The 26,635-nt window shown below is 36.6% G+C and overlaps 1 protein-coding gene across 3 annotated transcripts in view; it reads right to left on the minus strand.

Moving 5' to 3' along the window:
* The window catches only part of USP47 (ubiquitin specific peptidase 47), a 108,064-nt gene extending 86,307 nt beyond the window's left edge, over positions 1–21,757 (minus strand). The window contains exon 1 of one of the 3 annotated variants that reach the window (XM_032427373.1): positions 21,209–21,757. In XM_032427373.1, coding sequence (XP_032283264.1) covers positions 21,209–21,247 — 39 coding nt within the window. In that variant the 5' untranslated portion in view covers positions 21,248–21,757. The remainder of the gene's footprint in view (positions 1–21,208) is intronic. The other 2 variants (XM_032427372.1, XM_032427374.1) reach the window with 2 other exon arrangements.
* Positions 21,758–26,635: the final 4,878 nt, after the last annotated feature.

Below are 26,635 nucleotides of genomic sequence, written 5' to 3' on the forward strand. Positions count from 1 at the left end.
GACATAACTAACATTCCTGTCAACCAAGTCCTGGAGGGAAAGGGGAAAGGGGGGTGGACGTGAAAAACTAATTGAAATAATGGCTGAAAACTCCCCAAATTTGGCAAGAGGCATAAGCCTACATATTCAGGAAGCTGAATGAATCCCAAACAGATTAAATCCAAAGCAATTCATGCCAAGACATATCATCAAGACAAATCCTTGAAAACTAAAGACAAAGAGAAAGCTTTTGAAAATAGAAACACCTTATCTATAAGGGCAAAAAACAATTCAAATGTAGATTTCTCATCAAACATCACAAAAGTAGGTGTTTTCCACAATATTTTCCAAGAGCTGAAAGAAAAGAATTGTCAGCCTAGAATTCTATAGTCAGTGAAAATATACTTCAGGAATGAAGGGGAAATAAAGACATTTTCAGATGAAGGAAAACTAAAACATTTGTTGTCAGTGGACCTACCCTAGAAGAATGGCTAAAGTTCTCTAAACAGAAATGATAATAATGGAAAGAAACCATTTTGTATTAAAAATGATATATTCTATGATAATGTATAAATGCTATTTTATATAAGTAATTATAGCACTGCTCAATTAACACACTGCAAAACTCTATACTATAAAATAATTTAGAGTTGACTCAACGTGATGTTTGGGTTATTTCCACAAAAAGCTAGACATCATGAATTTTTAGTCAAGTCTACAACTATGCTGCAAACTAAAATTTAACTTACATCATTTCAGCCTACAAGTGTTCCAAATATATGACCTGCTGTGAGTGCTAAAACTGTCCACTGATCTGGCAATTTCTCTTCTAGGTATATAACCAAAAGAACTGAAAGCAGGGATTCATAGATAGCTGCACACCCATGTTCACAGGAGCATTATTCACAACAGCCAAAAGATAGAAGCAAATATTTACACAGATATAGATATATTAAATGATTAAATACAAGGGAACATAAGGGTGTTATGTATGTTTGTGTGTGTGTATAGTGTGTGTGTATGTCTATATATATACATATATATAATGGTGTATTATTCAGCCTTAAAAAGGATGGCAGTACTGACACAAACTACAACATGGATGAACTTTGAGGAAATGATACTAAATGAAATAAACCTGTCACAAAAAAACAAATACTGTAGGATTTCACTTATATGAGGTACCTAGAGTAGTCAAATTCAGACAGAATGGTAGTTGCCAGAGGTTGAGGGGTGGGGGTTGGGAGGGCAGGAGAATAGGGAGTTATTGCTAATGCGTACAGTTTTGCAAGATGAAAAGATTTCTGTGGATGGATGATGGTGAGTAGCACAACAATGCAAATGTACTTAATGCTAACAAACTGTACACCTAAAACTGGTTAAGTAAATTTTACGTGTATTTTACCAAAATTTAAAAAGTTTTTAAATTAAATACAGAATTTATGACCCTAAATCTGTGGAAGTAGCAAAACTGTCTGCAAACTGGGTTTCCAATGCTGCTACATTACAAACACATAATACCTAAGAACATATTATGGATATATGTAAATATATGTATAAGCATGGAATACATTTCTGTGTTCTCCGGTAATTCAAAAAATATAAAATCTGCCTAGTAAGGGCTTTCATATGATTTGAGTGTATATATGCATATAGAGAGAGAAATGATATAGAAATAAATGCAAATTTCACATTTATATTTGTGAGTGTGCATATTTTCTAGCTCCTTTCACTGAGAAGACCTAGAAGCAATGATATCCCTGTAACAATAAACACATCTAGTCCCCCAGATCATGATTTCTGAATACCATTCTCTACCAGAAGGACTCAGAGGTCTTTGTACAAATGACTGATCTTAGTGTTAGGGCTGGAAAAGTATAATAGCTTGGAATATCCTGCACTGCAGAAAGTAAGGTAGTACTCCAAGAATGGTGAGATGTGTCAAAAGGACACAGGAGCCAGCTGAAAGGGTTCTCACTGGCCAAGCCTGGAGTAATTTGAACATCAAAATAAATAGATTATTTATTCAACTTAAAAGTTAACATTAAAAGATTACTATATCAAATAGGAAGTAATCAAATGACTAAAAATATACACATAGGTAAGCTGAAAATATTTCCTATTTCCTGAATAATATTAAAATACTGATTGGGCAGTAAGCCATTCGAGAATGGCTATAATTGACCTAGTACTCCTTAAGAAGCCCTTAGAACAAAATTTATTTTTAGAATCTAAATCTCACTTTGTTCACTTAAAAACTAAAATGTTAACTACAGAAGTTAACTGCCAAGAAGCTCAGTTCCCAAATATAAAAATTTTAATAATTTTAAAAAACCTAATCATAAACTTTTTATTCAGTGTATTTTCAGTATTTAATTTAGGAATGAGTATATAAATAGAAAAGAATTAAGGGTAAAGACATTATCAAATTTGATGTGAATCAAGTTATAATTTTTTAGCCATTTTTTCAATTTTTAACTTCTCAAGAATTAAATCATTTCCTGTTTCCATTTTAACGTGGGTGAAAACTGAAGTTAAAGTAAATCATTCAAATCTATCACATTTCCCATTCCTCTTGCTATTTAGCATTCCTAAACAGTTAAGCTGTTCTAACAAAACATCTCTATGAATCATTCTAATCAGAAAATGATACAAACTCCATTTACTAACAAAAATACGAGACTTTCATAGATCAAATTATCCTCAACTCCATTCCCACCAGTATCCCTCTACAACTACCCCCAAATGGTTCCGTCTTCTTAACCCCACCTTTTCACCAGTGTGAAATTATACTCTAGGCTCAAATTTCTCAAAAGAAATCTCTTTCATATCTAGGATTTGTTTCAGTTTTTTTAAAAAAAGAATTTTGCTCCTCTTGTTAATATACTCAAAGAAAACAAATATGTCCACAGATTAGAGGAGATTGGTCAGGAATATACAAATACTTCAGAAAATCATAAAGATTCAATATGAACATGAATAAAGACCAACAAGGATATAGGAACAAACACAAGCAGATTCATAGGCAAGATTCTACTTAGCTAAAAATGGAAATGTCCAATTTATAATCTTTACTACTGAAAATGAACCAGAAAAGAGGAAAGTCTAAGTCTTTAGGGAATTTGCTGAACAAAATATATTCAGGAAATTAAATTCAGGAAAATAATTTCATAATACATAGCTTCTGCTGTTGGAAGCATAAAGTATGGCCTTAAAACTTTTAAATAAATTTCTAAAAATTGATTTTGAAAGTTTTAAACTTTTCCAAACTGATTTTAAATTTTGAAAATTTTTTAGTGCAAGGGCTTTTACTATTTACTAAAGGAAGTTTGATGATAATCACTCTCTACTTTAACCTGCTTTTTAAATTCAAATCTTCATATAGGAATTTTCTAAAAGACAATTTTGTGCCTATTATAAAAGCTCAGTTCAAAGCATAAAAAATTGTAACTACATTCTACATTACTATTTTAGTTAAATACAAATTCTGTGATAAACTAATCTGCATTATTAACAGGTGCTTATTCAATGTATCAGGATATGCATTTTCTGAATTTAAACTAATATTGAATAAGATATAACATCAATTGTCAATTTATGACATTTGTTTCCAAATCATATAGCACACTCAAGTAATAAAGTATGACTTACAGTATGTGCTCTAATATTACAGTGTGCCCCTCCAATAACTGTATTCTATTTTCTTTTAAAATACTCATAAAACAAGCTCCCAGAACCCATATATTATAATCAGAAAACCAAATATATGAAACTCTGAATTCTATATAACCTATTTTTACTTGCAACAATTACATCAAGTACTCATTCAATTAGTAGAAAATTAATAACAAAGTTTCAGAACTTTAAAAAAAGTTAAAATCTAACTATGAGCAATATATTTTACTTGACAGTTAAGAAACCATCAATCAGGTAACTTATCACACATGACATAGAACTCTAATCTTTAAAGCTGGATGGACGTTTAGACATCTGATCAAGCTCCTTATTTTACAGATGAATAAAAAGAAATTCTGGGACCTGAAGTGACTTGCCTTGAGGTCACATATGAATATAGATTTCCTAAGAAATACAGGCTTTCTGATGACTTTATAATGTTATAAAATGTTATGTTATAAAATATAACATATTTGTGGCAAAAAAGTTATAATGACATTATTTTTCCCCTTACTTCTATCCTAATACTCTTCCCACTTCTGCCTTATTCCTTTTAATAGTTGTTCTACTACTGGTAATGGGTAACCCACTAATAATATACTGTGGGTATCTAAACTTAGAAACTAAACAAACTACTCTCAGGAGAGGCAATAATAAGCCCTTTACTATTCCTGTTATCTTTATTTTTGATTACAGCTAAGTTTTCTTCTGTGAGTAGGCTGTTGTTGACAAGCGGTGACTCAGCTTGTGATCCAACTGACTTATTTACAGGTCTTGAATGTTCTACTGCATTATTACTAAACCAAAGAAGCTTGTTTATTATATTATCTATCTGTTACCATGCGCTTATTTAGAAGTATGGATAATAATTTTAATGTAAAAATATTACGTTCTTATAATACTCTCATCATGAAATTGTACAATTGAAAAAAATGTATAGGTTACTTAAAAACTATTAGAAGACTGTTTATTTCCTATTGGAGTGGCCTGTAGTGCAAAGAGCAATGTACTGCACAGGGCAAAAGATCAAGGCTAGGGGCGCCTGGGTGGCTCAGTCGTTAAGCGTCTGCCTTCGGCTCAGGTCATGATCCCAGGACCCTGGGATCGAGCCCCGCATCGGGCTCCCTGCTCCGCGGGAAGCCTGCTTCTCCCTCTCCCACTCCCCCTGCTTGTGTTCCCTCTCTCGCTGTGTCTCTCGCTGTCAAATAAATAAATAAAATCTTTAAAAAAAAAAAAAAAAAAAAGATCAAGGCTAGAACCCTCCAGTCAAGGTGGCTACTTTTCTTTTAGCTGTATAATCCTATGCAAGTCATTTAGTTTTCAACATCCATAAAGAGTTTTTCCAAAGATCAAAAGAAAGTATCTTGAAAATACCCTACAAGTTATAATAATATCACACAGAAGGTATTATTATAGAACCACCAGTTACTATCCTTATAATATATTTTAAAAATATAATCCCTTACTATAATAGAATTTATATTATAATTTATGATATTTAAAATTGCAAAAGGGGGGCGCCCGGGTAGCTCAGTCGTTGGGCATCTGCCTTCAGCTCAGGGCGTGATCCCGAGGTCCTGGGATCAAGCCCCATGTCGGACTCCCTGCTCAGTGGGAGGCCTGCTTCTCCCTCTCCCACTCCCCCTGCTTGTGTTCCCTCTCTCGCTGTGTCTGTCAAATAAATAAAATCTTTTAAAAAATAAAATAATAAAATAAAATAAAAATAAATAAATTCTTTAAAAAAATTGCAAAATGGGGCGCCTGGGTGGCTCAGTTGGTTAAGCGACTGCCTTCGGCTCAGGACATGATCCTGGAGTCCCGGGATCGAGTCCCGCATCAGGCTCCCTGCTCCGCGGGAAGCCTGCTTCTCCCTCTCCCACTCCCCTTGCTTGTGTTCCCTCTCTCGCTGTGTCTCTCCCTGTCAAATAAATAAAATCTTTAAAAAAAAAAAAAAAAAAAAAAATTGCAAAATGTTATTTTTTGGAGATAATATGAATTTCATCAGACAGGAAAAACCTACAGCCTTCTCACAAAGGTTAAAAACCTACTACTGTGAAAGTAGTAAAAACACCCACTACTTTAAAAGTTCCTGTAGGCCTATAATTTATAGACAAATCTTATTCCTTATCTGGTCCAAGTCCCTCACTTGAAGGAAGATAAAAAAGAAAGACTCAGAAGGGTTAAGCGACTGCAGCGAAGTCAAACCACTGAATTTTCTGATTCCCAAACCATTTCTTTTCACCAGACCAGGGACATGTGACCTGGGTTCTCAAATACCACCACCATTTAACACAATTACCAGTTTTCCCTATGTAAATCATAAACTCCTTGGGAACAGGTACTCTTTTGCCTTCTCTCTCTCCTATCAGTACCTGGCAAATGTAATATTGCATAAAGTATGTTTTCTGGTTCAGGCTTAATAAAAATCCTCAAGCACATGAGAAGATGCTCTACATCAACAGTCATTAAAGAAATGCATATTAAAATCACAAAAATCACTATATACTTACTAGAATGGCTAAAAAAAAAAAAGCAAAAACTACAAAAAAACTGACATTGCCAAGTACAAACAAGGAGGATGCAGAGCAACTAAGACGCTCATACATTGCTGATCAGAATGCAAAACAGTACAACAATTTCAGAAAAGTTCAGCAGTTTCTTACAAAGTTAAACATGCACTAACCGCCCAAAAAACAAGTATGCAAATACTTGTAGCAGCTTTATTCAGAATCATCAAATACTGAAAACAAATGTCCATTAGCTGGTGAATGGAGAAACAATTGTTGCACTCAGCATTAAGAAGGAAGACTACTAATACATGAAACAATATGGATGAATCTCATAGTTTTATACTAGAGGAAAGAAGTCAGACTCAAAATGCTACATACTATATGAATTCTATTTACATGACATTCTAGAAAGGCAAAATATGAGGACAGAAAACAGATCAGTGGTTGCAGAGCCCTGAGTGTGTGGGTGATAGCGGGAGGGGGGAGTGGTGGGGAGTTGTCTACAAGGGGCCTGAGAACACTCTTACCATAATGGAGATATTCTGCATCTTGGTGGTTATACAACTGTATTAAGTTTGTCAAAATTCACAAAGCTGTATACCATAAAAGGGCAAATTTTACTATATAAATTATACCTCAGTAAACTTGACTTTTTTTTTTTTTTTTTTTTAAACTTGACTTTTAAAAATAAGGTTTCAGGGGCGCCTGGGTGGCTCAGTCATTAAGCGTCTGCCTTCGGCTCAGGTCATGATCCCAGGGTCCTGGGATCGAGCCCGGCATCGGGCTCCCTGCTCCGCGGGAAGCCTGCTTCTCCCTCTCCCACTCCCCCTGCTTATGTTCCCTCTCTCACTGTCTCTCTCTCTGTCAAATAAATAAATAAAATCTAAATAAATAAATAAATAAATAAAAATAAGGTTTCATTCTAGCTCTTCCACAAGCTGAGACCTTGAGTAAGTTATTGAGCTTTTATGGCCTTTATGTTTTTCTGATCTAAAACTAAAGGGGGGAAAAATGAAGGGACTATAATACCTGACTACTACATCCCTTCCAGTATTAAATCCTATTACTGAATTGTAGAAACATTTTGTGTCTGTTTCCTTCTGTGTCTATACTGTGTCTGTATGTGTGCTATGTTAATGGTAAATAATGTAATGGCAAATAAATATCACAAGGCATGTGATATAAAACATCAAAATTAAAGCAATAATATTTCTCAAATGCCTTTTAATAAGAGACTTCATTGTTAGGTATCTAATTTTTCACCAATTCCCTTCCATTACCACAAAGTACTATAAATAAACATAATGTAATAAATTATACAACTTGCTATAAACTTAAAATTAAAGGCAATAAAATTAAAACACCTAAGCACATAAAATGGTAGACATTTTATATCAATAAAATGGAATAAATGTATATAAACTCATAGTTTATTTATATGTAGTAAAACAATACCTATCTTTTAGGAGACGAGTCCCACAAAAATTCTACTTTTTAATGCAACCTAGAACTGGGGCTATAATCAGGAGCTCCTCGTGGCTAAATATTAAAGTCCCCTTAATTTTATTTGGAACATTAGAGATTTCCTCGGGAAGATTTCATTAATCCCCCAATTAAAAACATTCCTTGTGGTGTTCTCAGTTGTGCGGCTACCACCATAGAGGCACCACGAGAGTCATCATTCTCCAGTACCAGTGCCACCTCTAGCCTGCTGAGCTTCAGCCAACAGGAAAGGGGGGGTAAATGGAGTTCTCTATACTAGGGCCCTTACAATCCTAATGCCTGTAAACAAATCAGCGGTAAAGCACTTAGGAAGCAACCAACTACAAAAGTCACTCACAAGAATGTCCTTATGTGAAGAAACCACACCATTATAAGCCTTGTACTGTCAGTGAAAATCAGAAGTACTAAACTTCCCACTTGCAAATTTCCCTTCTAGCATCAAGTCTAAGAAATTGCTCAGGACTTCAAAACAGAGCTACACTCCCAGGAGTGCAGCTCCTGGCACTTTTCTGGACGCAAATGAGGCCTACCTACTTAGCATGTTTGAAGACACCTACTTGTGTGTTATCCATATAAAAATGTAACAATTATGCCAAAAGAGATTCTGTCAGCACAACTCATATGTGGGAAATGCACTTAAGATGCATTATGATGGGAAACATTCCATTCTTAAAAAACAAAAAAGCACCTAATTAAATGATTGCAAATGAAAAAAAAAACAAAACAGGTGAGAGAATAAGGTATTCGTAAGTTCCTCCTTCCCCATTTTCATTTGTGTGTAGATTTTTAATATTAATGCAGGGACATAAAACATTCATGGCAAGTAAAAAATGTTTCAGTGAAAAAGTTTCAGGAATTAAACTTTATAAATATTAAACACAAACTTGTTAACTTTTTCTGGGAAAAACTTTTTCAAGCCCCCTAATGCCTACACAATAAAAAAATCTAAACTCCTTATAGGTATACAGAGCCTTCAGCACTTTTAAGACACAACCTTCCAGAACCATCTTCTCCTACGCAACCCCAGACAACCCATGCATCTATACTGAACTTCTGTCATTTCCTCAAATGCATTACAAACTTTTGTGTTTTAAATGCTATTCCTTCTGACTAAATTAATTGGACTAGCATCTAGAACTAGAACTAGAACTAGGTCAGATTCCTTATTTATCTTTGAATCCCGGATTCCTAGCAGCTACTAACTCAATGTTTAACTGAATGAATGAATTCTACTGCATCAGAAACTATAGAAACCTACACTAGGAAAAATTAAAAGATGTTTATGATTAAATAAAAATAGCTAAGTATGATTTGAAACAGGAAAATATCATTTGTATAGCGAAACTACAATGCTTTGGTTATACCAGAAACTTTCACTTAAGTCATAAATGAGGTCCATGGTCTTCCTAAAGCTAAACCTATACTCTTAGCAAAGGTATTAGATTCATTATATACAGAAAAGTTTAAATTCCAGACTTTTTCTTAATTATGTTACTTAACAGCCCTTAATTTTTCTCTACTGGAAAGCCACTATATTTATTGAATATAAGCATGTTGTGCTTGTTAGGCTAATATTTAAAAGACTCTGCAAGTCCTATGTCAGTCAACTAACTACACAGCATCAAATCTAGAGCACAATGTACAACTGACAGGGACAGAGTCTCTTCCATCCATGTCAATTGGTTCTACTCCAGAGCTATAGAAAATCAGAATTACCACATACATAAAGTTCTTTCAGAAACAAACTATTCTTAACATGGATCCTGCTTTAAAATAGCATTTCACACTGAATCTTACAAAGCAGTAATTTGTTAATCTCATAAGGTATCTTGACAAATATCTATACATAACGAACCAATTTTTCTCAGAACCTCATTAGCCTCAAAAATGTATTTTTAACATTTGTACTCTTACATGTTCTAGTTCTCAATTAAAGCAGTAAGAATAACAGTATGTTTATATGAGCAATATTTGAGGATATAAAAGAATCTGTCAAATCCCACAATCATTTAGGATTTATGCAAACACATAGATATTTAGCTGACAGGTCATAATCAGAACTGCAACTGTAATGACTAGCATATTTAATAACTAAATATGCCTTCATTTTCATTTAATCGATAAATATTTACTGACAACAATGCATAGCACATTGCACTGGTCCCTAGAAAGAATATAGGATGAAAGTAATAACAGAGGGGTATGCTAACATTTATAGAGTGCTTATTATGTACAAGACACCTTATATGTATAAACTCACTTCATGTTCCCAACAACCCTAGGACATAGTTACTAGTATCCTCATTTAACTAAGGTACCAAAAAGTTAAGTAACTTGCCCAAGGTCACAAAGCTACTATTTGAACCCAGGCACTCTGGCTGTCATGTCCTGACTTTGAAGATTTTCTAATCTCATAAAGGTATTAATGTAACTTATAATAAGGGGGTATAATTTTTCAAATGTCAAAAGACACAGTGCAATGGGTTTCAGGGTTAGGGAAATGTAATCAGGTTGAAACAGGAGAATCAGAAATGGTTTCTTGTGGGAAGTTAAGAGGAGCTAGATTTTGCTGGTTGGATAATATTTTAAGAGCATGTTTTTAAAAAACATCAAAATTCAAAAAAAAAAACACATCAAAATTCAAGACCTATATCTCAGGAATTTTTACAAGAACAGTAATCTCTCAACAGTGGGTTGTAGCAACAGTTTTATATAAATAAAAATGTTCATATCCATGGCTACTTTATACATGCATGGTTCAGTTTAGTTCTATTAAACAAAAGAATAATTATTGCTCCCATGCCTAGAGACAAAGTAAACGTAAGTGTATAAGGCAGAGAGGAGACCTCTGTTTACTTAAACTACACTTACATCCACCCCTTCTTCCACTATACCAACAGCAAATCATGCTCAGGAGAAATGCGTGCTCTTTAAGAATCTTAATTACATCAGTTTTGCCAATCATTTGCCATCACTGCCATTCACAATCATTTTGCCCCAAAGACTTTGTACAATGGAGAATGTTTGTACAAAAGTAGATTTTAAGCCAACAGTACCTGGACAGAACACTTTAAAATCTGTGTAATAAACCTCATAAAAAATATGCCTCTGCATATCAGGACACCTAAACATGTTGCCTGAACTGAAGAAGATCCTTAAAAACAAATGAATCAATTTTAAAAGTAGATATCTTCTGGAATCTTAATTGAGAATAGATATTTAAATATATATATTTAGTGATATTTTTTCCCTGCCCCCTATTTTCAATACAATCTTTTCTTTCCAAGTTGGGCTACCATGGTACTTTAGTACCCTGGAAATGTACTAACCCAGTCCCTTCAATTTCAGCAAAAAATTAGAGTACCTCGATACTAAGATGCAAAAACTTTACGTGACTAATCAAAAAACTGGAAAATAAAAAAGACGCAATCCTAAGAAAGTACTTAAGAAAGTACTTAAATAATAATTTTCATGCAAAATCAAAGTTCACCCATTTAAAGCTCCCTAGAAACCAGATGATAAAAAGTAGTTCATATTATTCACTCAGGGCAAGGGCATAAAATGACACATGAAAGCATAGAGCACATCTGGGAACAGCAACTAATGTAGCCAAATGTGACTAAAACAAAACTGGCCTGGGGCAGGAGACATATACATTAAGTTAGGAATTTCTGGTTAAAGAGGATAGACTGAATATAAGCATTTAGCTCTAAAGCTTCCCAAGATATCTTTGAAACAAGAGTGAAGACTTTTAAAGAGCATAAACCCATAAGAAACCAGAAACATTTCAAAAGCTGGAAAGCAGATCAAATGGTAAGGACAATTACATCTGAAGAGGTTGAATTCTGTATTAGCTTAGAAGAAAACCAAAGACACCTGGTTTATACAACATTTACAATTACACCAAAAGACTCCCTATACTCCCTGGAGAAGTGGTTGCTTCCAGGGTTGGGGCAGAGAAAATAAGTCATGGGCTGAAGCACAATGTGGTGCCAGAAAGTAAGTTCTCAAAAAGCAAAGATGAACACACAGATGCCAACCAGAAAGAGCTCCCCTGGCCAAGATTGGAACAGCCTGAAAAACAAAATAAATAATAATAGTTTTGGGTTAGGGGCGCCTGGGTGGCTCAGTCGTCAAGCGTCTGCCTTCAGCCCAGGTCATGATCCCAGGCTCCTGGGATCGAGCCCCACATCGGGCTCCCTGCTCGGCGGGAAGCCTGCTTCTCCCTCTCCCACTCCCCCTGCTTGTGTTCCCTCTCTCGCTGTCTCTCTCTGTGAAATAAATAAATAAAATCTTTAAAAAAAAAAAAATAGTTTTGGGTTATAATCCAAAGAATAACATAAATATCCAAAAGTCTATACTGATATAAATAATTATGTAAATAAATGGGCAAGAAGGGATAACTCTTCCTCACAGAAGAATTCCAATTAATAAATGCAGAAATAATGAGGAAAATAGAAAATCACTATTAGAATGCACCAGTAATAAGACAAGATCCACAGACGGATGCTAAAACTAGTGGGCAGAAGTTTAAGCCTAAACAAGGTATCTGCATAGTCTCAAAGTATTTAGTAATTATTAACAAGGAAAATAGTAACTTTATAGTGGAGAAACCTATCAGACAGCACCATACCCAAGTGATCAAGGTTAGCATCACTAGCAGTACATCACATTCCCCCACACCTTCCAGATGATGTACTGAGAAGGACACATCACATCTGTAATACCACTCTAATTCCCAACCTCACGAGAGAGGTCATAAATCATGAGAAAATGTCAGTCAAACCCAAATTGAGGGCCATTATACAAAATAACTGTTCAAAAGTGTCAAGATCATGAAAGAGAAGGAAAGGGTGAGGATTGTCACAAATAAAAAGAAACTAAGGAGACAAGACAACTAAATGCATTGTAGGATCCTGAATTTGGATCTTGGAACAAAAAGGGCCATTTGTGGAGAAACTGGTAAAATATGGTTAATTTCTCACTTTTGATAAGTGTTTTATAGTTATATAAGATGTTAACATGAGGAGAAGTTCGGTGAAGGGTATACGACAAAATTCTCTATTCTTTTTGCAACTCTTCCACAAGAAAATTTTAAAGGATAATGGGGGGAAAAAAGCCTAAAAGGCTCAGAAACTGTCAGCTTCAGACACTCTGGGAGTAAGGGTGGAGTCCAAACTAGGAGAAGAGACTGAAGTTTGTTTAAGAAGCAGTTATTAACTCCCAGACCTCTCTTCTACTCCTTGACCCTTTCTGGCAAAAGGCTAAATGACCTCTGAGAGCGTGAAACAGGGTATCTCTGCACTAGAGGATGCCAGGCTCAAATGAATGTGAGGAATGCCATACTGAACACTGGAGAACACATGAAAATGTACTTGCATACTTAATGATGAAACCCAAATCCCTTTTTCCTACTCAGCTCCCAAGCTTGTTCTCTCCCGGCATAAGATAGAAATCTTTTCTGGGAAATCAATCCAGCACAAGAGAAAAGATGTGTCACTGGGAGTCTGCAAGGAAATTATTCAGCCATATCATTCTGCAGGGAAAACCATAATCACCCACTTGTAGGGCTTCTAAGCTTTTTAAGGCACCTCTTTAAAGTAAGACTTGACTTCTTCAAAGGATCACCAGACATCCAAGGAAAGCATCTCATATGAAAGACAAAGCCCAAGCAAATAAACACAAAAAGGAAATTTGGAGGAAAGAGGGAGTACGTAGAGAAGAAAACTACCACTAATTTCCTAAGACAGATAAGACAAGATATTGATTGTATCCACAAGACAGAAACAGGACATTTAAAATTTTTTCAGAAGAAAAAAGAGTGCTTGGCAATCATAAATATGATGGCAGAAATAAAACCGTAGAAGAAGAATTGGAAGATAAAAGTTGAGAAGAATTTCCCAGAAAGGGGGAAAGGAATGGAAAATAGATTAAAACAGATAAGAAAATTAGAGAAACCAGTCAGTAGGCCCAACACCTAAACCATAGGAACTCAAGAGAGAGAAGAGAGGATACCAAAAGAAGAAATTAAAATATATATATATATACTTAAGGAAACTTCCCAGAACTGATGAAATGAATTTCTAAGTAAGACTACCCTGAACTCAACAGAAATGGATTTTTTTTTTTTTTTTTTAAAGATTTTATTTATTTATTTGAGAGAGAGAGAATGAGAGACAGAGAGCATGAGAGGGAGGAGGGTCAGAGGGAGAAGCAGACTCCCTGCCGAGCAGGGAGCCCGATGCGGGACTCGATCCAGGGACTCCAGGATCATGACCTGAGCCGAAGGCAGTTGCTTAACCAACTGAGCCACCCAGGCGCCCCAGAAATGGATTTTTAAAAAGACCCATACCAAGGCACATAATATAGGAATTTCAGAACTTTGGGGGAAAAGATTCTCTAAGCTTCCAGAAAGGAAAAAAAAGTTTCAAAATAGTGGAAAAGAATCTTCTAGGCATCTGACGTCTCAACAACAACACTGAAAAAAAGAAAACAATGGAGCAATGTTAGCAAAATTTTGAGAGAAAATTATTTCTGACCAAGAATTCTCTGCCCAGCCAAATAATCTATAAAACAAGAGGATAAAAACATTTTCAGACATGTGAGGTCTGGAAAAAATTATATCCCATCCAGAAAGCGTTTGAAAGTGGTCCTCCAAAACGAGAAAACAAGCAAAGAAAGAAGACATCAGATATAGAACCAAGAGCCCCAATACAATAGAGATCTGAGGGGGGCTACTAAGATGATAGTAAAGGCAAATCTAAGACAATAGCTGCAATTCAAGAAAACTTAAAGAAAAAATTAGTAGGTTTGAACCTAATAAGAGGAGATTTATATACTTGAGAGAGAGTTGGACTAAATCATGGCTTCTCAACAGTGCCACTAGTGACATTTTGGACCACATAATTCTTTGTTGTGGGAGTCTGTCCTGTGCAGCGTAGGATGACGTTTGAAGGCATAGCTTGCTTCCACCACTAGGCATCAGTAGCATACTCCCTGTCCTCCCAACAGTGCCAAATGTCTACTGGTTTGCCCCCTGGTGAGAAGCTCTTGGCAAAAATGGTTAAGTACACAGAAAACTAAACAAAAGCAAATCTTTTAAAAAAACAACGCAGGGAAAACAAAATGTATAGGAAAGGAAAACAATTACAATAAACTACAAGACTCAACTATGAATAGCTTATAGTCACATTGATACACACTCTGACTATTGATATAACCAAACTACTTGCAATATGACAATACTGGGAAGACTGAGCAGGACTGAGAAGTGTGTCTGGGTATGGCTGGGGATAGCGGTAAACCTTATCTTCTACTGTAATAAGTCAGTAGATAATGCCTTAAACTGAAAACTCAAGAAAGAACATTACAAACATGCCATTTTGAGATACGGAGATAAGTATCAAAGAAATGAGTTGAAAGTGGTTGTCTCTGAAGAGCCCGAAATAAAAGGAAGAGGGAATCTGCAGAGGACTACTGTTTTGTCAAAAGTCCTGCAGAACTATTCAACTCTTTCAAATGTGTGCATGTATAACTTTGATAAAAATTAAACTTAAAAAAAAAACAACTGAAGCCAGGTTATGAAGTACTCTCACTGGTTAAGGCCATACGGACTTAGAACCACACAGCTTTACAACTCTGAGGAAGGTCCTCAACCTCTTTAAGCCTTACCTTCTTCATCTGTAAGATAATGAAAAATGACAGCTGCCTTAAAGGGGCATGATAGGAATTAAATAAGATAATGTATGTAAAAGGTTTACCACAGTGTCTGGCACGCAGTGCTTATAAATAGTACCTATTACTCAATTTGCAATCAGAGGGTAATAACTATAAACTTTAAAGTAAGTAAATCATAATCTCACCTGTTTTAGAAAGTTAACTGACAGTTGTAGAGAGGATGGCTTCGGAAAGAGCCTACAAGTCAGAGACACCTTTTAGCAGGGCTACATTTGAATGAGAAAAGAGGCAGAGCTGCAAAGTGAAGGTAAAGGTACAAGAGATATTTTCCAAGTGATGAACTAATTTGAGTATGAGAAAAAGGAAAACGAAGGAGTCAAAAAAAAACCTCCTAACTTAAGCAAATAAATAGACACTGACAACACTAACTGAACAGAACACGGAAAGAATTATGTTGAGAAGAGAATATGAGGGAAGAGAAGAGCTATGAGCTTGATATTACCTACATGTAATCTGTGGGTCCTAGCATACAACCAAATAGAGATATCAGGTATGCAGGTGGAAATCTGAATCTAGAAGAAGAGAGGTCAGGGCTGGAGACAGAAATGGGTATATTACAATCAAAGGCTGAAGCCATACAAGTGGATCAGATTACTCTGTGGCAAACTCAAAGCAAGAAGAGAGGGGAAAGATAAAAATCATAAACATAAAAAAACACTATAACACGATACCAATAATTACCTCAAAAACTACAATTAGATCATCTAAGTTTCTTTTTTTTAGTAATGTACATGCCCATTGTTGAAATAAGAAAATTTAAACATAGCCCAATGATCCAGATATCCAGAAACAACAATTGTTAATATTTTAGAGTATTCCTTCTAATCTTTCAATGCATATAACCCTAAATTGTCCATTTTTTCCCTGACAAATTTAGAATCATATACAACTGCACTCAGCTTTTTTGTTTTATTAAGTCAGCATTTCCAATGGTATCTTAAATACTAACGATTTTTTATTAAACACTCCAATTTATGTAAACCACTGATGAGTATTACTGACATAACTGCCATACTTGCCTCTTACCAGTAAAAGAGAATCAACACTGCAATTTTTTTTAAAGGCTAATTTTTAAAGAATGACCAAAAACAAGAAAGACCATTGCAGCACATTTTCTCAAGTAATTTAATTAGGAGACATAAAATTAAAAGAATATTCATTTGATATGGACCATAATAAATATTGATGGATTTTATTAAAAAACAGACAATAGAGATAAACAAGTTACTTTAATGTTTTGGGAGTTCTCAACATCAATGGTCTTTATATACTTGTGAGGTCACTGTGAAGCTCAAATGAGTTAATATACACGAAGCACATATAACAGTATCTGACATATAATAAATGCTTAATAAATATTGGTTATTACTCTCATCACCATTAGTTTCATGTGGAAACTGTTTAATGCATGGAAAAGAGGCAGAAAGAAACATGAGATATGAAACTACTCTTTTGTCTTTTTTTCCATTTTTCCATCTTCTCTACATTTATATATTCTTTGGACATCACTTTAAGTACTATTTTAAAACCATTAGATATATACCTTATCCCTAATTATACTCTAAGATGCTTGAGGGAAGAAAGAACTTTTGCTATTTCCTCGAAGTGTTCCTTACATGGCAGAGTACAATAATATGTACAGTGAAGACTCAATAAATATTAGTGTCACAAATCTTTATAAAAAGAATAAAAACAACAAAGCAATAAATAAAAATTGGGATGACAGTTAAAACAAGAGATCTGAAAGCCAATATCAATACAATTCAAAGACACAGAGTAGAATGAAAAAGTGAGGTGAAAAGCTTTGTTGTTAACCACAATGAACAGACCACACTCCCTTTGCTCTTCTCTGGGTATAACAATTTAGGAGGAATACTAAAAACACTGGATTGTGCCTAAAAGAGAGCAACTGAAAAACAAGTAAAGAACTAAGGATCCTCAGATAGTAGAACAGAGGGGGTTGGCCCTCCTACTCCCTTCTCCCATTTTCAACAATAAGAAAAAGCTGTCCTGGCGCCTGGGTGGCTCCGTCGTTAAGCGTCTGCCTTCCAGCTCAGGTCATGATCCCAGGGTCCTGGGATCAAGCCCCGTATTGGGCTCCCTGCTCAGCGGGAAGCCTGCTTCTCCCTCTCCCCCTGCTTGTGTTCCCTCTCTCGCTGTCTCTCTCTCTCTGTCAAATAAATAAATAAATAAAATCTTTAAAAAGAAAAAAAAAAAGCTGTCCTATGGGAAATGATTTAAGATTTCTCTGTTGTCCAAGGCAATTATCAAAAGATGGTGGGTACAGAGGTCTAGACTTCTCTCAACTCAAAAACTTAAAATAACAGATCTTTTCTAAGGCAAAGATGTTATCAGAGATTAGTCATGAAGCTGTTCAAGCAAGGGTTAGAAAACAGCTTGTCAACAAACTGTGCTACAGAAAACATCCAAGTAGGCGATAATTGGTTAGAATTCTAAGTTTCTTCACACCCAGTAATAAATATTACTGAATATCTGCTCCAGAAAAGATACTGTCCTAGACCTATAATGTATACAAAAACAGAAAACTAAGAAAAAGAGAGAAACAAAGATCTCTGCTGCCAAGGAATTCGTAACAAATAATATATAAAATGTGTATTACAGTTTGAGACCATAATAGATGTCACCAAGCCCTACTTATTAATTACCAAATGAATTCTAGTCATATAAAAGGTCTTCTAAGAAGAAATCCCTAAGGTTAAAATGATCATAAAAAGATTTTTAGAATAAACAACGTATGGGGTACTTATGGAAAAATGTACATGAAGGTTCTGAACAGAGAAGTAGAAAGAGGGGATAGTACAAAAAGAAGTGAAAAGCAAGTTAGAAAGAAACCCATTTGGCTGCATTAAAAACGTGTTTCATGGGAGAAGAGATAAGCTGAAAAGGAAGGTTGTGGCCAGAATCAATTGTACTAGGCCTTGAATACAAAGCTAAGTAGTTTCAAATTTATCCTGTATACAGCATCTGTAGCAACTACTCAACTCTGCTATGGCCACAGACAATAGTAAATAAATGGGCATGGCTGTGTTCCAATAAAACCTTTTTTATGAATACTGAAATTTGAATTTCATATATTTTCATGTATCACGGAATATTATTCTACTTATCTTTTACAATTTGGAAGTGTAAAAGTCATTCTTAACTCATGGGCCATATAAAAACAGGCTACAAGCAGGCTGGATTTGGCCCACAGGGTTTGCCAATACCTATAGTACACTAAGCGGCCTTCTTTGGAGTCCTCTAAGATATATGTGTCCTTGAGCTTCAGGGACCAAAATAATATATTATTCATTCAACAACTACACACATGCATGAATGCACACACCTAGCTAAGATCTAAATCCAGTAGGGGTCAGGGGTTCCCTATACAAAGGTCCTAAACAAACAAAAAACAACAAAACCCTCTAGATAGTTGATAATAAGCTATTAGAAGCAAATTTTTGTTTCAATTTTGCAATTTATTTGCACATAGTAAATGTACTTAGTTACAAACCCTCCAGGTTATATGGAGGTAACTAAAAAATACAGTATAGTCAAGGAATAGCGAAGGGATGTGAGTTCCAGTCCTTATATTGTCATTTACTCATTATGTGACCCTAAACAAGTCACTTTCAATCCTCTGGCCCTATCTTCCTCATCTGTAAAGTGGAAAGAGTTAAGTTACTAGATGATCACTATACTCTCCCTTTAGCACTTAACTTAAAAAGACAGGGAATGACAAAGACCAAAGCTATAATTAAGGACACAGAAGAGAAAAGACATTGACTAAATGAGCAGGCAGATATGACAAACAGGTAGGAAAAAAGACCAAAAAAGAGAAAAGACATTGACTAAATAGCAGGCAGATACGACAAACAGGTAGGAAAAAAGACCAAAAAAGTACAATATTACTAAACTCAAGGATTTTTTTTTTTTTAAGTATTAAATGCAACAGAAAACCCAAGGAAGAGAAGTAAGAATAATTCAGGAAGAGGAGTATGGCCATCAAAAAAGAAAGAACTAGTTAACAAGCTAAAAAGGCAAAAACTTAAGTGACAGTCTTCAAGACTGGAGACTACTGTGCATGCTTCCATGAACCATGAGAAGAGCCAGGGAAAAAGAACAGCCTGAAGATCAATCTAGAGAATAGAAAAAAAAGGCATATGTTCCCAAAAATGTAAAAGAAAAAAAAGTTGGGATGTGCTTGAAGCCTCAGGTAAGGGAGTTAGTTTTAAAAGAGAGGCAATTAATCTTTAAAATCCAAAAGGTAAAAGCAACATTACAGCATTGGTTTTTACACAACGATATTTTCCTGCAAAGCTGCCTATCCATATCATGGGGTTGTTTTTAAGACATCAAATTATTAGGGAAATAAATCTGATGTTGCATTTTCTTAAAGCAGAGTTTCACCTATACTGTATTTTTCTAACGGTCAAAAAATTAAGAAAGGACTAACTTTGCTTTTTGTAAGAATGAAAACCAGCAGTATGTAGCTCTAAAAGAAAATGCATGTTTCTTTCTTACAGCACCTATCACTTCTGTCCTTGTGTAAGAGTTATTTAGTTAAATACCTCTCCCTTAAATGAAGCTCAACGAATATTACCAGCACTCTCTTTCTTGGTAGCTTTGAAAGCTCCCAAGGCAAGAACTCTGATTAATTTCATCTGTTTATCTGCTTTGCACAGAGTTGGTGATGCTCCATGAATAAATACTGACACATGATAACTAAGTTAAAAAAAAAAAAAACTGTCCTTGCAAAACAACTACCATCTGATAATGTAGGAAAAATATTTTATCATAGCTACATAACTCCAGTATCACTTCTGCAGTGTCAGAGCTTGCTTAAGTAGCAACAAATTGCTACAAAGCAACTAAAAAAGCAAAAATAATTAAGAATTTTTAATGAATATCACTCAGTTCAACAGGACATTGCCTCTATTTAAGGTATATGAGAAATAAAAATCCAAAGCATTAGCCTGATGATCAACCAGTTAAAAATACACATTTGGATACGCTGAAGATATTTATAAAGCCAAGAGGGATACTATTAATATATTGAAATTCACTGGCCAGCGCTGGATTCTACCATTAATCTTCTACTACTATTCAAGAGAAGCCAAGAAGTCAAGGCTTCTCATATCACTCGCTTTTAAGAATTCAAGAAGTCACCCAAACTAGCATACACAACCCAACTACAAAAGGCAGTTCAGCTCTCCGTATGGTAATGTTTACCTATCTCTTACCCTTACGTGAAAGTCACATTTACTTTTTCAGCGATCTTCCACAGGCCCCATTTAGGCAGGCCAACAGTATGACCAAGTAACAGGAGTTCATAACAGTTAACTCTGCCCTCCCACAGATCTCAAGTTGGGTGTAGATTTCACAAGCCCTGAAAGCTACACACTGCCACTGTCAAACCAGAAGCAGCACCGTCACCCTGTCGTGCCCATCAATAACTGTTACAGAATTTTTTCTTTGAAATTATCTTGGCTCAACATGTTAAATAAGTACTTAAAAGGCCACCTTCTCCCCCAAAGCTGGACCTGATTCCTTCCAGTCCGCTCCTTTATTCGTCCAGCCCGACAAACCCGAGAGGAGAGGTCTCGGCTCCCTCAGGCCCCTAGATCCAGTCGGGTCTCCCAACTGCTCGCCGCACCCACCGTACAGCCCCCACCACACACCTCCTCCTTCCCCCATAGCCGCGCCCGCACACGAGCTGGGCCCGCAGCCGACCCCTCGCCCGGGCCTGCACGGCCTCGAGTGGACGCAGGCCTCGGGCCTAGCCTCCTCCGCTGGCCCCTCACCTCTTTCGGGACCAGTTGGTTCTCCTCGCCGGGCACCATGGCTCAGACTCCGCCGCTCCTCTCCGCCCTGCCGGGGGAGGGGGCAGGGTGGTGGCGGCTCTCTATCTCAGGAAAGAACGGCAGCGGCAGTCATCCTCTCCGCCGCCTGCGCTCCGGCAACCGCGGAGGCCTCAACCTGGGCCTCAGACACCAGCGCGCAGACACCGACCCACCGCTGCTGCTTCGCCGCTGCCGCCGCCGCCGCCGCCGTCGCCGTCGCCTTCGTCGTCGGCCCCTCCCCCAGCTCGCTGCAATCAATGGAAAAATGGCGGCGGCCGCTCTCGCGAGAATTCGAGCCGTCGGGCTCCCAGCCCGGCGCCAAGCGCCAGAGGTGCCGAGGCAGCTGTCGCTCGCGTGTAATTACCTCAGCTCTTACTCAGCCCCGGGATGTACAAAATTGGTTGAGCGGCCGTGCAAACACCTTTCTTGGGAGGGATTCTGGACCGTCCATTTCGGGACTCCCTCTGCTGGCAGGGAAAGGACCAGGCCTCAGAAGCCCCCATGCCTTCTTGGGCTCTTCGGACTCTGCCCACCAGGGCAAGACTGGAGCCGAAAGCTCCTTCTCTGACCCTACCCCCAACCAACACTGCCCTCCCTTCCCGTTAGAAAAGCGTCTTAACTCCATCCCCTCTTCACAAAGCCCTGGCCTCTCCTGGAAGAGAAAGCGTCACGGGCGGTCTCCCGGCCTCCGCCCTCGGACACGGCCCCAGCCAGAGGGAACTGCGTTTTCTTTTTCCCCTCTCCCTCCACTCCTGACGACCCCGGCTCCAGGGATCGCAAGGCCATCTCCTGCGAGGGGACGCGGCAGCCTTCGCTTCAGAGAAACGGTGTCGCATCTCCAACCCCTCCCCCCGCCTCCCGCACGCAGACACCCTCCATTAGAGCGGCACTCTCTTGCCCCCTTTATGGGAACTTCCTTCTCCAACAGGTTCCAGTCTGGGACTGAGATCGCTTCCGAGAGTAGGGCTGCAGTTTGAACTTTACCATCCTCCTTAAGAATGTTTTCAGAGTACTTAAATTTCCAATGACTGTAAGCATTGTGCTGTTTTATACGAACCAAGTTACGCAATAGTTATTTTTCCAAATCTCACTCATTAAACCTTCCTTTATGAAGACTCGATGGGGTGTCCCTCCTGAAGACTTCCTTGGGTACGGTGATTTCACACCATGCTGAGATAAAATAATCCTTCCATATTCCTAACACCCACAGTATCAACTACCTATCAAACTTTTTTTGATTGCAGGCCCCTATTAGCAAAAGAAAAAAAAAAGCTCTGTAAGTCTATATACTTATGTAAGTTATATACACGTCTTGCTACATGTGACATAAAACATTTTTAAAATATAAAAAGGATAAGATAAAAAATAAACATTTAAAAGTAACTGTAAGAGTTATTTTTTATATTAATGGTATAAAGAATTGTTAACTCTCACCAAAAATATTTAGTGAAAGAAATATGACTGAGTAGGTTTCAATGGTTTTTAAAATCTTTAACACTTTGCGAAGCAGTTATTAAATTGTCTGATTCAACATTCAGGTTATTTCTGTACCTCATTTTAATAGCTGTCATAAGCTGAAAAAGATAACTCACAAAGATATGTAGATCCTAATGGAAGAAGTACATCTTTGGCTGCTCTTACTAATGCAAGTATCCATTTTTATCTCCTCCATCCACCAATCATGAAAAGTTTTTATTGAAATTCAACTACTAACTTTCTATCTTCCCTGATGTCAGCCAGAAAATGTTGCATTTTTATATTTTTAACAAATGGGTTCAGAACTCTTTGGAATGCATTGCTTGGAAGAGTTTTCAATAGCTTGGAAAAATTCTGCCTTCAAGTTTTAGTGTACATGTGTAAGTTTTTTTAGGGCACTGATCTTGTCTTTATTTAAGATTTTGATATTTTGTTCATAGATTTTTGAATTAATTTTGAATCTTTAAAATATGGTATTAAGATATTCTTTATCTTGATTACTGAATTTTGGCTGCCCCCTTAAATTTTGTACCCAAGGTGAATGCCTCACTTACCTTACCATTGTCTCAGCCTTAGGTAGCACACAAACATCATTTTTGCATCAAAATCCCGTAATAGAAATATTTCCAAATCTCTGATTTAAGTGTTATCCCCACTACTTAATAAGATGGTTTCTGTACAGCTCATGCTAGAAGTAGACATGTCATCTCTCCTATCACCTCTTCTGTTTATGTTTGCATTATTATCTCCAACTCATGTTTTCTTTCCAGAAATCTTTTTTAGCTATTTTCATTTTAGTAAGCGATCAGTTTAATGAAATAATAATGTAACTGGTAAATCTACTTAACCCAGCACACATAAATTGGAATAAATCACAGTATATTAAGGTGAAAGAAAATGAAGACATCCCTGAATTGTTCCCCACATTGCATGACTCACACTTTTCACTCATTAATAGTGAGATGCCAGTGTCAATCTATACGTTAAATATTTGCAAGACTTAGTTTTTTTCTGTTTTTAGATAAAAATAAATATTTTTTTAAGGTTCTGATGTTTTCTTCCCATGATCCACCTTCTCTGATTGTATTCTTCTCTTTGGAGGCCATTGGCATGGCTGTACTAAAGCCTGATAGGTTTGTTGTTCTGCAATAAATAATTTGTGGAATAAGTATATGAATCAATGAATTGATTAATAAATAAATGAACAAATATTGATAGAAGGCTATTCTTCTTAGTAAATTAAGTTACTAATATTACATGCATATGGATTTATTTTGTATATGGATTTTATGTCTTCAGCCCTGACTTCTCCCGTGGATGCCAAACTTACATCTACCTTTTTGATGACTTGAAAAATCTCAAACTTAACTTGATCCGAACAGATCATTTTTGATTTCTGAGCCTCCCCCATCTTCCTTCTGCAACATAGGCTCTGCCAGTTCTCTCCATCTCAATAAATTGCACCATCATCAATTCAGTTTATCCAGCTGAAACTTGAGAATCTTTATCTCACATTTAATTCATTACCAAGTGCTGTTGCTTCATCCTCTGAAACATATCCCAATCCAAACAGTTTTCTTTGTATCCACTACTTCCCATCCTACTCCAACCATCATCTTTTCTTGCCTGGACTACTGCGATTGTCTCCTAACAGGGCTCCTAGCTTCTACTCTTATCACCCAAATTTCATACTCCACAAAGCATCCAGAGTGGTCATTTTAAAGTATATGAGATTATATATAATTATTAGTTAAAATCTTCTCTTAGTTAAAACCTTTCAAAGATTTTCTGTCCCACTCAGCATAACATCCATATTCCTTGCCATGGCCTACAAAGTCCAGTGCAAGCTAGCCCCTGGCCACTTTGCTCATCTCATCTACCACTCTTCCTCTTATACCAATGACCCACTCACTCTGCCCTTATTGAAGCTTTTTAAATACATTAAGTTTACCCTGTGTTACAAAGGCTTTGCACTAGTTACCCCTTCCCCTAAATGTTCTTCTCCCAAATCTTTGCTTTTATCTAGCTCCATTTTGTCATTTGGGCCTTTCAAATGTTTACTCCTCAAAGAGGCCTTTCATGACCATTTAATCTAGGCTGGTTGTCCTTAATGTATCCTCTGTGCCTGGAATAGTGTCTAGTACATAGTAGGTGCTTAATAAATTTTTGTTGAATTAATGACCTTTTTAAGGTGAGATTCACATTTTTAAAAATTACCAGGACTGGTGTAGGTCAGAAGCTTGTTGCTTTTCCTTATACATTTTTTTTTAAGATTGTATTTATTTATTTGACAGAGAGAGACACAGCAACAAAAGGAACACAAGCAGGGGGAGTGGGAGAGGGAGAAGCAGGCTTCCCGCTGAGCAGGGAGATGGATGCAGGGCTCCATCCCAGGAACCTGGGATCATGACCTGAGCTGAAGGCAGATGCCTAACGACTGAGCCACCCAGGCACTCCCCCCTTATACATTGTTTGGATTATTTTTCTTTATCCCTTCACTTTAAAATGTTCATGATATAACCCCAGTCAAAACATGAAAAAAACTTCAGGCAAACCCAGACGGGGGGACATTCTATAGGATACCTGGCTAGTATTCTTCAACATAATTAAGCTCAAGAAAAACAATGAAAGATTGAGAAACTGTCACAGACCAGAAGAGACTGGAGAGACATGACAACTAAATGCAGTGTGGCAGCCTGGATTGGATCTTGGAACAGAAAGAGAACACTAATGAAAACACTGGTGAAATACAAATAAAATCAGTCATTTTGTTACCAATAATATTCCAAAGTCAGTTTCTCAGTTTTGATAAATGTATGATGATAATGTACACTGGCAGTGTAAGGGGGAACAGGGAGGGATACATGTAGACTCTCTGTTTTATCTTAGCAACTTTTCTGCAAACCTAAAATTTTTCCAAAATAAAAAGTGTATTTGTCCAAGGGGCACCTGGGTACCTCAGTCAGTTGAGCATCCGACTCTTGATTTCAGCTCAGGTCATGATCTCAGGGTGCTGAGATCGAGCCCCTCATCAGTGTCCAAGCTCAGTGCAGAGTTTGCTTGTCTCTCTCCATCCCCCTGTTTCTCTCGTGCTCTCTCTCTTGCTCTCTCAAATAAATAAATAAATAAATAAATAAATAAATAAATAAAATCTTTAGAAATGTCCATTGTGATACTTAAGGCATTTATTTTTTCTTTTTCTTTTTTTACATTTCAAGACCCTTCACAAAACATTTCTATATTTTAAACTATTTTTAAAGCCATGTAGTCAAAGTCATATGATATAATTTAAGAGCTAGTGATGATGTTCACCCCTATAACTGTAACTATCCGTAACACTGTTAAGTGTATTCCATAAATGTGAATAGAATTTTTCACCATGACTATGTTTTAATAAAGTTAAAAAGATCTTTAGTCAGTGTGATATGGATTTGGACCCCTGTTTTGAGATCTAAGCTCAGACAATTTTTCCATAGAAGACCTCTCTAAACCTCTTTTTTTCTCAACTAGAAAATGGGGGTAATAAAGTAGACCCTTAGCATTTATCAACTTAATATTTGCAGTTTTGACCAGAAAAGTCCATGATATGTACAACCATCCATAAGTGTGCTAGAGAGGAAGTTTAAATTTTACACATTAGCCAGAGTATAGGAGACTGGAAAGCTGAGTGGTTGAAAGAATAAGCTGAGAATTGGTTACCTGAATTTGAACCTACCTCTGTTATTATTAACTGTGTAGTCTTCCTTGAATAGATTTCTTAAATTCACTAAGCTTCAATTTTCTTATCTGTAAATGAGAATAATAATAGCCCAACTTCACAAGGTATGTTAAATAGCAAAGAAAATAATAATAATCATAAAACTATAACAAGATATGTGTATATATGTATATATTCAGCCTTGTTCTAGGAGC

The sequence above is a fragment of the Phoca vitulina genome, unplaced genomic scaffold, assembly GCF_004348235.1.
Source record: "Phoca vitulina isolate PV1807 unplaced genomic scaffold, GSC_HSeal_1.0 scaffold36, whole genome shotgun sequence".
Classification (NCBI taxonomy): Eukaryota; Metazoa; Chordata; class Mammalia; order Carnivora; family Phocidae; genus Phoca; species Phoca vitulina.